Source organism: Camponotus floridanus, unplaced genomic scaffold (assembly GCF_003227725.1).
Source record: "Camponotus floridanus strain SB8 unplaced genomic scaffold, Cflo_v7.5 scaffold68, whole genome shotgun sequence".
Lineage (NCBI taxonomy): Eukaryota > Metazoa > Arthropoda > Insecta > Hymenoptera > Formicidae > Camponotus > Camponotus floridanus.
Window position 1 is genome coordinate 624728 of NW_020229836.1, and position 12774 is coordinate 637501.

Genomic DNA, 12774 nt, shown 5'->3' on the forward strand with positions numbered 1-12774 from the left:
GACACGCGAAATATTTTGAATCGCACGAATAGTCTTGAAAAAAAATGCGATTGTAATTTTGAAAATAAATTAAATTACAAATAGTCTTGAAAAGTAGTTTAATCATTTCTTAAGTTGTATCTTCTTATCTCGTGATTTTAAGGAAAAATTTTTCACTTTTGAGTTAAGATATTATCTTAGTTTATAGAACCATCTCTATTTTTCGAGTATTATGTAAAAGAGTAAAGAAAATGTTTATATGTAAATAATTCAGAATTAGATATATTGAAAACTTATTATGTACTTATTTAAATAGATTTAAAAAATGCAAAATTTTTAAATTCGGAATTTGATTAAAGATATTATATTTCGCGTTATATAAAAGTCACGACAAATGATGGTTTCGCTTAAAAATTTCTTTACACACTCGTTTGTATGTACACGACGCCCAATTTTTTTATTATCAGAAAGAAAGTATTAGTGGAATATTACAAATACGATCGTTAACGCAAGCGCTCCATGTTTCAACGACGATATCTCATAGTAAGCATGACTTATACCATTCTTATCCCAATCGCGCGAAGCAGATGGCCGATCTCGTGCACGTCCAAGCGATTTAAACCCTTTTCTTTTTAATTATTGCTTCTTGATGGACATCATGTGAGGCGCCGCGATGCGCAGTCCGATAATGCTCAAGCATAATGTGTAATAAATCACGAGGGGATGATCTTCGTACAACGTGTGATATATCGTGCTACGCTTGTTATAGCAGATGTTCGACACGATCTTCATTATGAGACGAGTGCAATGAAAAAGAAGATTCCGACTTTATTCTGTCATATTTTATCTCAAAGTATAATATTTTCTGCACAATATCTGCAGCTTCGAAAGCTGACAAATTATTAGATCTATTTAATCTATCGAACAATGAGCTCAGTCAAATTTACAACTCGTAAATTGAATTAAAATGTAAGACTTTATATAAGTGCAAACTGGGATAATTAAAATATAATTATTTTTTTATTATAATTAAAAGACAATTTTAAGAAAGATCGAAATAAATTCATTGAACAATTCTTTTTTCTTCTCTATGCATGTATAAATTATATAATAACTTATATATAAAGTTAAAAGACACAAAATTGGAAGTATAAAACATTTTTGAAGTAAATATATTCCCTTGTTTCATATTGTTAAAGATTACATAGCCTATTGTCACTTTTATTTAGCACATAATAATTTATATACAAAGTTAAAAAAAAAACAAAATTGGAATTAAGTAAAACATCCTCGAAATAAATATATTCCCTTGTTTCATATTGTTAAAAATTATACAGCCTACTGCCACTTTTATTTAGCGCAAAATCTGATATTATTCGTCGGAAATGAAGATGGAGATTCAAAGTTAACAAGGCGCGAAGATCATCAATACGTTGCACGGTTAAGGATAACACCGCGAGCATCCCGCGTTCCTTTTCCAAGCATTTCATCGACTTACAATTAGAATTCGTTTGCGTGCGTAACGCGCCTTTGAGGGCCGGCTTTTAATTTACCGCCAATGATACTAAAGTCGAAAGGCATCGTCCGTTCACGCGATTTCCAACTTGAAGTCATTTCACCTTCATTCGCCGAACTGGAAATTTTCTATAGGACGATACACGGCTGGATTGAAAAATTTTGCTCGAAACTAATGTGATCACATCAGAGGTAATTTTTCTATTTATATAAAATAGAACAAAAATGCAGACAAAGCAAAGAGCAATAAAACGGGGGATTCTAATAATGCTTATATGATATTCGTAAGGGATTCTAATAATGCTTATGTGATATTCTTAATCTTATAGGACATTTTTCATGATATAATTTAAAAAATTAATGTATTAATTTATTATTATGTAATTGCTATTTATTTTATACATTGAACATTATGTTAACAATTACAAATTTATAAGAAGGAAAATGTTCAAAACGATTAAAAAAGACTTTTAGTTTGCAATGCTTTAAACAACTTTTCAAACAACGTATCGCTAAATTTATTAGAGTTTATACATATATATATATATATATATATATATATATACATATATATATACATATATATATGTATTTGCATATATAGTTTTCCAATCGAAACCTGGATCATTCTATAAATATTCCATTAAATTTTATTTTCCCTCGTTGGTCGTGATTAAACGCGACCACAAGTGCGTTAAAATTATATAGTCGAGTTCTACCTATGTACATCTCTTCCTTTTCTTTCCGCCTTCTTCCGTTGCGTTTCTTTAAATGAAATCCGCTTTACAACGATGCAGCTGCACGCGACGTTCTCAGTAAGAATTGACACAATCAGTTTCTAAAAGAAACGTTCATAAGGCAACCGAAAAAAGAAATGGAATAGATAAAAAACGCAAACAAGCACTAACCACTTTCTGTATCAAGCGTAATTATATTTAGTAGACTAGTTAGAATGGAAACAAAACGAATAGCAGACGCGATAATTTTACGGCAAAGATTCCCTCAACATTTGATCTTCGAAGATGACGTCAACATAATATATATATTTACATATATATTTTCAATATATATGTATTTTATTTAGCAATTCTTTAATATAGAGGATAACTCGAATTTTTAATGTTAGTATCTTCTATTTTGCGATGGTAACTTGTGCATATTCAAATTTATACAGTACTTTAAAAGCTTCGACTCAACATTTGCAATCATAATAGTGATACATATCTTTCGAGGATGTCTGCGGAATGCGTGCGAGCACTCGATAAAAGGATTGTCCGTCGAGGGATGGAAACAATTTGTATCAATTATTCATGACGATCGGTGTTCAATATGAAATTATAATCGGTCGTTCGTGCGTCAGTCAACCATATGTATAAATTGGCTCTTAGTTCCTCATATACGTGCGCGCAATATATGTGGGCGGAAGTGCCATTTATGTATCCGAAACAAAGGCAATATATTTGATCGTGGCAGACAAAGGAATGCATACAACTATTTGCGTCCAATGCCATAGTTTATTCGGAGAAGCCGACACTTTTATCCTACGTAATTGCGTCTTTTAAAAACTGCATTAATGCCGTGCCTTGCATATATATTTTAAAATTATGAATGTAATTATTTTTCCTCTCTCAATAGCAATAATATTTATAAACTCAAAATTTTTGTCATACTGTATCACAATAGTGCGATATACTTATAGTATTTTACAATAATATCAATTATTAATTGATCATCTCATGTTCTTTTATATGGAGTGATAATGTTTGTCATAGAACGAAGTAAATGAATGAATGATTCTGTTAGAATTTTGAATAAAATCTCAATATTTAAATGACCGGAAGCAATGACAAGAATCTGTTTATATTGCAATGCATTTAATGCGTTCAATGCGATGCATTTCTCTCTTGTGCGAATAATATAACACTCATATGACGTAAGCACTTAACCGAGCAAAAATCGTTTAAGAGTTATCTTTGTTCTATTTTGTAAATTATACTCTTTTCTCTCCAAAAAGAGAAAAGAAAGAAAACGAGATGTTCTTCGTCGTTCAACTGCCATGGTTTATTTTATGTGATTCTAATGTACGTCTCCCGCCAGTAATCAATGTCTCCCTTAGCTCTCATTAAGCCGGAATTAGTAGCGATATTCCTTATTGAAAGCGCCGAGTATATTTATGCGATGCGGCTTTGGATTTAGTAACTAGCTGAGAAATTGCGTACGACGGAAAAAATAATTATGATGGATTAATATAATCTGCGACTCATAACATCTTGTTCGGTTAAATATACGATTTGTACACAATTTTGTAATTATATGTATAAATATAGCTGTGGAAAAAAATTGTAGATAAGTGCTCGAGTGATAGATATTAAGATGCTTCATTTTTAGAATATTATATTTATTGTGCTGTATATTGCGCTACTTTCTTATTTCTTATTTAAAGAAACAGATTAAGACAAACATTCGAATATCAAAGCTGTTGAATAATTGTCTCGAAAGAAGGCTGATACGTTGATGCAGGTGATTGTTCAGATCGTGCTGTTTTATTTTACGATCCAACACAAATTAACATAAATACGAGGGCATTTCGTGAAAGTAGTTTCGGTGCCTATGATTAGCTCATAGAACTATTACAGATTATGTCACATTTAATGTCGAACTAAAAAAATGCATGAATAATTTTTATTATATAATTCCCGTAGAGAAATAAAATGATCCGTGTCTGCAAAAAAATATTGTAGATTAATATTTTTTATTATATAAAAATAATTTTTAATTTTTACGCTTACTAAATATAAATAAGTAAAATATTAATTATTATCTTACACATTCGATGCAGCATATCCAACGTTAGTCTGCAGGTTGTCTTTGCAGTCATTCTTTTTATAATTAATATAGGAAGAACAATTTACCGCAATAAATTCTGTAGGATGACGTTTCGATTCTGCATACAGTTTAACTGATTTTTGATGACTGCAAAAATCTAATAATAATAAAATAAATTTCTATATCGAGATATATTGGTTTAATTTAAATTTTTGTAGATTTATATCGAATGAATTGCAACATCGATAATTCTTCGAAAATTAATTTTCAAAATACTTCAAACAGTAATTGATCTTAGTTGATTAATTATATTTGAAATGTTAGTTGATTAAACATATTTGAAATTAATTATATTTAAAATATAATTACATATGAAATTATCTTGTTTTTAGTTTTATAAAATGTTTTAAATATTAAAATTTGTTTGTATAATATATTAGGCGGCAAATGTTAATTTATAAAGAATTAACGATAACATATTTTAAGACATTGGTTCTCACCAGTTTTGCTTAATGGGAGACCAAGTTTGCAACCAGGCTGAAAACGTGTGCCACCGTTTACATAATACTCCGCTGTTCCCATATGTCTAAGAGTGCCATATCCTCCGCTATCTGTATGAATGATATCGATCCATGTCGCATCTTTAGGTGTGAGATAGCATCCGAAAGGATAAAATAAAGGATTTGCAGGATCTAATCCTATACAAGATAAAAAATTTTACAATAATTTAAAAATAAAATGTTACTACAGATTCTTCCATGGATTTCTTTTCTTATTTTTTTTATTAGCAAAGATCTAAAAAATCTAAAAAAATCTATAAATTACTTAACCATTGATTATTTACATAAAAAGATTTATAATTATTTAAGTTGAGAATTATTAAAATAAAATAAATAATTTGCTAATATACATGTTGATAATATTATGTATATGTGTGTATATTTATATACATATTTTTTCTACTAATACTTTATATATGTATAATAAAAATATATAATATAAAATATACATAACTTATTAGTAAAAAATATTATTACATTATTTTCGGGCAAAGATTTTACTTCGGACAAAAGTCTTACTTTTTATTTTCATAATTTACTTTCTTTTATTTTTCATAAGATTACTATTATAAATTAATACTTTTATAAATACTCTTTTTGATATTTTTTTTACAAGTGGAACAAAAATATCTCAACAAATTTAAGCAAAAAATTGTAAATAGAATATATACATATTATCATCAAATAATTAACGCTTAAATATTTAATGTTGAGGATGAGCAATTATAATAAATAATAATATTAAATAATCACGATTAAACAGACTGAAACGTAGCGGATATTAAGTTAAAATATCTTTAAATTTATATATGCAGATTCTCCATTCTAATTATCATTTATCATCTCTTCTATCAATCAAGAAAGATTCCAGATGCTCTAAAAATTTCAAATTTAATTTAATTACATACCTGTGATGCGAGGTATTATGAAGTCATTGCATTTACCAACAAAACCAGCTATGTGAACACCCAAAGAGTGTGCGACAATATATATTTTCGTACTATCGAGGCCGCTATTTACAAGTAATCGCATACTTCGAGCGAATAAACTGCCCACTTTTTCGCCCTTTTGGAAGGTTTTTGTATAAAAACCGTCCGAATGTTTACTCCAATCGAGTAACACAACATTGTCCGTTCTTTCATAACAAAGTGCTGATGTGAAAAAAGTACTTTATTGTGTATTTCGCTTTCATTTAATAATAATCCATCATATACTCTATCATATAAATACGATACCTTCCATCATTACTTGGACATTTGCAACTTCCGGAGTTTCTCGATATCCAAAGACGTAAAAGATTGTTCGTTTATTTTCTAACACTTTTAACAACTTTTGTGGCGCTGTGATAGGGTAAGCAATCGTTGCTGGGGTCTCATTATTACTATATAGCGCAAAAATATTTATTTTAATTATTATTGATAATTATAAGACAAATAATGTTAAGGCACTCTTCTTATCAATACGAACCATTTATAATAAATGAGATTGACACCAGTCGCAAAATTTGAATCCGGCTGACTACCTATAAAAAATAATATACACACATAATACACACTTTTGATATTCACGTAATGCCAAGAAATGTAGAAAATAGAATACGTATTTACAGGAACATGAATTTCCTTCGCTGTACATTATCTTTGTCACGAGAAATGATAGAAGATAAAGATGTATATTAGACGTTAACATTTTGAAAATATTCTGCGAAAAAAATGCGTCTTTATATAGACTCTTTATCGTACGGATCTACTCGATATGGGAGAATGCCGATGTTAACGCAATATATACTAGTGCCCTCTCCACAGATATTAAAGATATATATCAGATATTAAAGATATATAAGTAAAAATGAATAAATAAAAGAACTCACCTCATTTATTCGCGCACACTTGTTAATTAATAATACATCGCCAATTGGGTAACAAAACACCATTTACGCATTTATATAATCTTTATTTAACTTTTTCATGTTCTTGTTACAATCATACCATATTTTCATAATTCATATATAATTTGCACATCAAAAGAAATGTATGTACAAAAAAATGTATTGCCGGAATAGAATTTCAAACTTATACAAATGAAAAATTATCAGGCATAATTTTTTATTTTTTCATAATTCATGAAAAATTATTATGTCATATTATGTCATATTAAGTATAAATTTTGAAGATTATCATGATTTATCTTAATTATTTCAATTTCAAAACAAAATTTCTATATGTTTCCTGCTTGCTTTATCTTTACTATAAAATTGGCCATAAAATTTATTTTCTTTTATTAAAAATAAAAGATATAATAAATATATTTTAATGTCTTTGTATCTTAATGTCTATTTTAAAATATAGACAAGAATTAAAGTTTCTATTGAACATAATTTTAAACTTACAAATTATAAATAAATAAATAACAATAAATAATAATTTAACAGTGTATATTTGAAATTCTTACATGTACATAATACGAAAAAATTAATATTTATTAATAATTAATCATTATTCGTTAATTAATGCAAATAAATATATATATATATATATATATATATATATAAAATTAATAAACAATATGATTTTATATGATTATATAACATAAAAAATTACTGTAATTGCCGAGACTCATTTTAACTTTATTTAATCAATCAAAGAATTATATTATTTGTATGACTCATCATATGGCTCATCTGTTTTTAAATCTTTTTTAACATTCTCTCTTTCAATACTTTTACAGCTGATTGATGTTATCTGAATTGATGCTGCACGGAGCAATGATATTGTAGATTTGCTAATAAATAAACTGCTGTATGGGAAAACGAGTGAAAACGCAAAAATAACAAGAAAGATTAATAGAAAAATAAAATTCTTCTCGTATTCTGACATTTTCACAAATTTAAATTGCATCGCGCGTGTCATGTATGTATATTGCATAACATAAAGAGAACCATTTACATTTATATAATTTACCTTAACCTTCTTTTTACTTTTGTTAAAATCATGCCATATTTTCATATGTAATGTGCACATTGAAAAAATCGTTATAAAAAAATATTGCATTACTAGAACAAAATTTCAAATATGTACAATATATAATTAATACAAATATCAAATACGAAATATTTTCAATTGAATTTTCAAGAATAATTATACATTTTACATACTTACTTATGTGCAAGTATTTTATATTAAAGACATATATTTTTTATTTTAAAGTAACCATATACTACTCCTCAATGTCTATCTAAAAATGTAAAATAAGAATAGATAAAAAAAAACTTTCGTGTATTGTACTTGTTAAAATGTTACAACAATTAATTCATCTAAAAACATATCAAACGTTTATTGCGTTTATTCGATATTACTAATGAAAGAAAAAGAAAACGATATAGTATCCGCTCTAGAAATTTATGACACAATAATTCTAAAGCGAATCTTCTAAGCTATCTTGATAGCTTACACGCGCAAACGGAAGAATTATCTGTCGCGCTTCCGTTGGTACTAACAATTACGTTAATTAACTCTGTCGCGTCTGGTCTTCTATACAGATATGTAAAAGCTTTCCTGTAGGCGTTGGCAGGCTTAACTAACATAGGAATATGTTCCTTGTCGTAGATACATCACGTATATTAATAATAGTGCGTAACGAATACACTTTAAATCCGGAGTATCAGCGCATCTTTCACTCTTACCGGCTTATACTCTGATAGGCTTGAATATCTGCAACCCGATGTTGTGATATCACGCCAGTTTCTCGTCCATTTACGGGGTGTTTCATCGGCTGAGGAAATTCACTCTTTGATTATGAATAGAAATGTCATTATAAAAAATCGAGAGTAACCCTACATTATAACGATCGTCTATCGCAACAATTTTCAATTTAATTTTAATAAATCTCCTATATATGCGTTAATACTTTCTTCAGTTTTCAATTGATAATATTTTTGGAGTGATAATCAATATCACTATGTCAATAACGAATTAATTAATATTTTAATTCTATCATCTTTTATTTGGAAAATAATTTTGATATTATTCCAATGTTTATTATCAGGATCTCAATTTTTAATAATTTAAAGAAAATCTATAAATACCGAGATACCAGTGGAGCACCTTGTATACGCGTATACAAATAGGCGAATACGTGGACAGTGCATATGTGATGAGTGGCGTGCAAGTTGCAAGTTGCAATCCGTTCAGCTTACATGTGGCGTGCTAGAGATTAAGTCGATCGTTTTTATCGCGCTTCAACGTGTTGCGACCAAAATTATGATCGATATCATCGGATAAGCACGAGAATTAACACGCTGCTCGCATGTTCTCGTAATGCATTCTTTCGGAATTGCAATTGCACCGCGACCGTCTCGTCGATGTACTCTGGTAGCATCTGCGAATAGCGTGCAATCGTGGCTAATGTGATCTACGCTCGCGAACAAGATCTTGGGAGAACAGGCATAAGCGTTTTTACAAACAGAGGATCTATTAAAAAAAACTCTTTTCACAAACAAGAGACAATCTTATCTTATCAATTATTATATCTTTGGTATCAGGAATTGAAATTTCTAGCATAATTTTAATAAATTTAATTCACGTTTTTCTAATTCTCTGATGTAGATATGAAAAATTTAGCCAGTGAAAATATTGGAGAAAATATTGTATAAATATTGTTTTTTGTATTGTTAAAAAGAATAATTATTTTAATATATGTATACATTAAAATATACATGATGAAATATGAAATGCTTCTTTTAATAATTTCCTATTTTACAAGCATAGAAAAAAGTAATAGATATAATCGAGATTTTTTCTGAAAAACTCATTTTATTTCTTACACTGATGAAATCTTATATAATTTTTTTATATAATCAAACTATCGTGTTTTTGGAGGATTATAAATTATATTGAATGTATTCCAAATTTAAACTAGTTACAATTATTTTAGCAATAGTAATTATTCTTTGTTATAATTGCATTTATTAATTTTTCCGTTAATTCTACAGAATGCATTTGTATCGGATGTTGAAACAATTTATAAATTAAATATTTAATATACATATAACTTAATACATTCATTTATCCGCTTTTTGTTACGTGTTTCGTGTGCGAAATGTAAGAAATTTCTGAAAAATAATTTTTGTACATAAATTTTACACCTAGAAAACATTTCAATCATACGTTTAAATCTTTTTAGAGTTTCATACGCGTACACGCCGTGCATTCTGTACTAAATAAATAATCCTTCCAGCCCGCCAGCACCTGGTCTCGTCGCGTCGCGCAGGAGCCAGGTCGAGTCCGAGGCCGGAGTCGGAGTCGGAGTCGCATCTGCGTGCGTGTCGCGCGGACGAGATTAATAAATCGCGCGCGGAGGCCTCTCCACCTTTCTCTCGCGCCGACGCGCGTGCTACCCGCGCAAAAATCTATGGGTAAGCCCATTTGCCGTAGGACCGCGTAAATCACCGTCATTGTCTTGTTGCTTTATTACCCTCCCCCTTGTCCAGTGGACTCTCATGGACGCGCAGTCGCTGCCACCGCGAGGGACGCGTCCACCAGCACAAGCGTGCGAGACGCGACGCACATCAGTGCGAGCACACGCGTATGCGAGCGTACGCACACGCTTATATACTCGCACGGTGCGGCAAACGAGGCGTTAGGGTTAAGTTAATTCAACCGGCTCGCCTCCCAAGTAGCCGCGCCGCGGAAAACGTGAATCGCTCGTCGGAAGTGCACGGATCGTTTCTGTATTACCCCACGGCGCGATGCGGCAGTGCAGAAGAAACTGCGCACAGTGTGGTGGCGGCCGCGGTGCCGCCAACAGTCGGGGATCTTTGATCATCAGAAAGGGATTAGGTGGATGAATATAAGTCAGTCTTCTCCTCCTTCGTACCCCCCTTTTCCCTTCTTCTGCTCCTTGTCTCTCTCTCTCTCTCTCTGTCTCTCTTTTCTTTCTCCCTTTTCCCTCCACCATCGTCGCCGCCGCCGCCGCCGCCGCCCTGCCCTTTCCACCCTACGCGAAAATGACTAATGCGTTTCGCGTACCCGAGAATTACCGCGGGGATAATGCGAAGGTATGGGAGCCCCGTCTGTCGGTGGTGCGCCTCGGGACGCATTATGTATGGTAGCCTAATTTTATTGCGCCATTCAGAGGGAACGCCGTGCGTTCCCATCGCGCGCGCGGGATTCTTTTCGCTATGGAGATTACGACGCGACTCCCAAGTAATATCGAAAATTATGGCCGGAGCGCATAGTCTCCTCAGAGACTGTCGCGAAGCGAAAATTCCGCCTCTTCGTCGAGATTGGCGCGGTTATTGTCGCGAAAAAGTGAGTCTACATACTTACAGCTTGCATTATATCTGAATTTATATCATATACATCGTTGCTAGAATGTTTATGCAAAAACTTTAGAGGCACATTGTGTGCATTAAAAAATGTAAAAAAGATAGTTTATATATACAAATATGTTAGGTTACTCATTGATTTTTAATTACAATTGAAAAATTATTCTAAGTATCTTAATAAGCAAGAAAAAGAATGTAATAATTCTAGTTTTAATTAAAATTTAATATAGTTATAATATTTTCTAATTTGTCTTAAATTATTAAATTTTCATTAAATTACGATTTAATAAATATCTGAAATATTTACCCTGTATAAATTAATATATCTATTTATATAGATTATTATTTTTTTAAATTTAGAAGTAAAAAACATTTAACAAAGATAAATATTAATCGCTCTAATAATAGTCCTGCATTGAATCTTTAGTCTTATTGATAACACTTATCGAATGCAATAATATATGTATTGTACCAGTCTTTAAAGAAAACTATAAGTTTATTACATATTTATGAGTCTTTTTGATCTGTATATGTAAATAGTTTGTTTGAAATATATCGGAAAAGTATTCTAACATATTTGAAACATTTTTTCATTTTTTCTTTAAAAGCTGATATTTAAATTTTAACGAAAAATTTTAAAGAAAAAGTGAAAAAAAATTATGCGTTAATTTTGTCCAGGAGTATATTTACAAAATGTATATACGCGAGATGCTGCCGCAACATCGCTGTCGAAACACAATGAACGGCTTTTTTTATGCGGTGTGCGTTTTCGCGACATATCCTGCGTTGTTACACCGGCCATCACCCTACACATTCGGACAATTTAGCGACCTTTTACGGTTGCAGCCTTACTCCGAGAAGAGTACAGCATCGACACACGGTATATGCACCGTTAACTCAAGCCGAGCTGAGTTCCGCCCCCGGGAGAGGAAGGTCGCGAACGATATCCACGACATACCGATTCCGCATGAGCGGACAGAAAATACGATACCGCATCTCTTCCTTTCCCCCGATCAACCCCTTCTCTTCTCTTCTTTCCCTCTTCGTCCGACATTCCCTCTCATCGCGTCTCCCTTTCTCTTTTTCCTTCTCTCGCTCTCGTTCGACCGTCTCGTTCGCTTCGAGAGTATATTTACGATCCAGGAAACGAAATGGCAAGTGCACGGTGTGAAGGCTCTCTCATTTGCAACATCACCTAAATCTTTAACTTACGAATATGGTTACCGTGAAATGGACTTGGACCGCTTTCGAATGACGATTTTGCCCATCTGCGCTCCTGAAAATCATCGGTTTCATTTGTTGTTGAAATGCATATCTTCTCGTCATTATTATCTTTCATCATTCTATGATTTATTTTAGATAATAGATTGTGATTGATAATAGATAATTGTTGTTGGGAAATCATTTTTAGATCTATCGACTTTATCAACTAGAAATTATAACTTAACTCATAAAAATCTCGATACGAAATACGTTGACAATTAATATTGTGGTTTTTACATAACATAGTGAAGATATCCTTATAAATTTTAAATGTTAAGATATGAAAAACTTAATCGTAACTGAAGA

At 31.2% G+C, this 12774-nt stretch overlaps 1 protein-coding gene across 2 annotated transcripts; it reads right to left on the reverse strand.

Annotated features, from left to right (window-relative positions):
• Positions 1-3903: 3903 nt before the first annotated feature.
• LOC105258560 (lipase member H) lies at positions 3904-6676 on the reverse strand. Of its 2 annotated transcripts, none has more exons than XR_003123534.1 (7): positions 6488-6676; positions 6348-6402; positions 6116-6261; positions 5789-6031; positions 4821-5018; positions 4321-4467; positions 3904-4216 (listed from the first exon to the last, which is right to left on the reverse strand). XR_003123534.1 is itself a non-coding variant. In XM_011269890.3 (7 exons), exons 1-7 carry the CDS (start codon positions 6567-6569, stop codon positions 4180-4182), a joined length of 918 nt encoding a protein of 305 aa, XP_011268192.1. In that variant the 5' UTR covers positions 6570-6676; the 3' UTR covers positions 3904-4179. The 2 variants fall into 2 exon arrangements, 1 of the variants encoding a protein (XP_011268192.1); XM_011269890.3 differs by having other exon boundaries at positions 4321-4477.
• Between the last annotated feature and the right edge of the window lie 6098 nt (positions 6677-12774).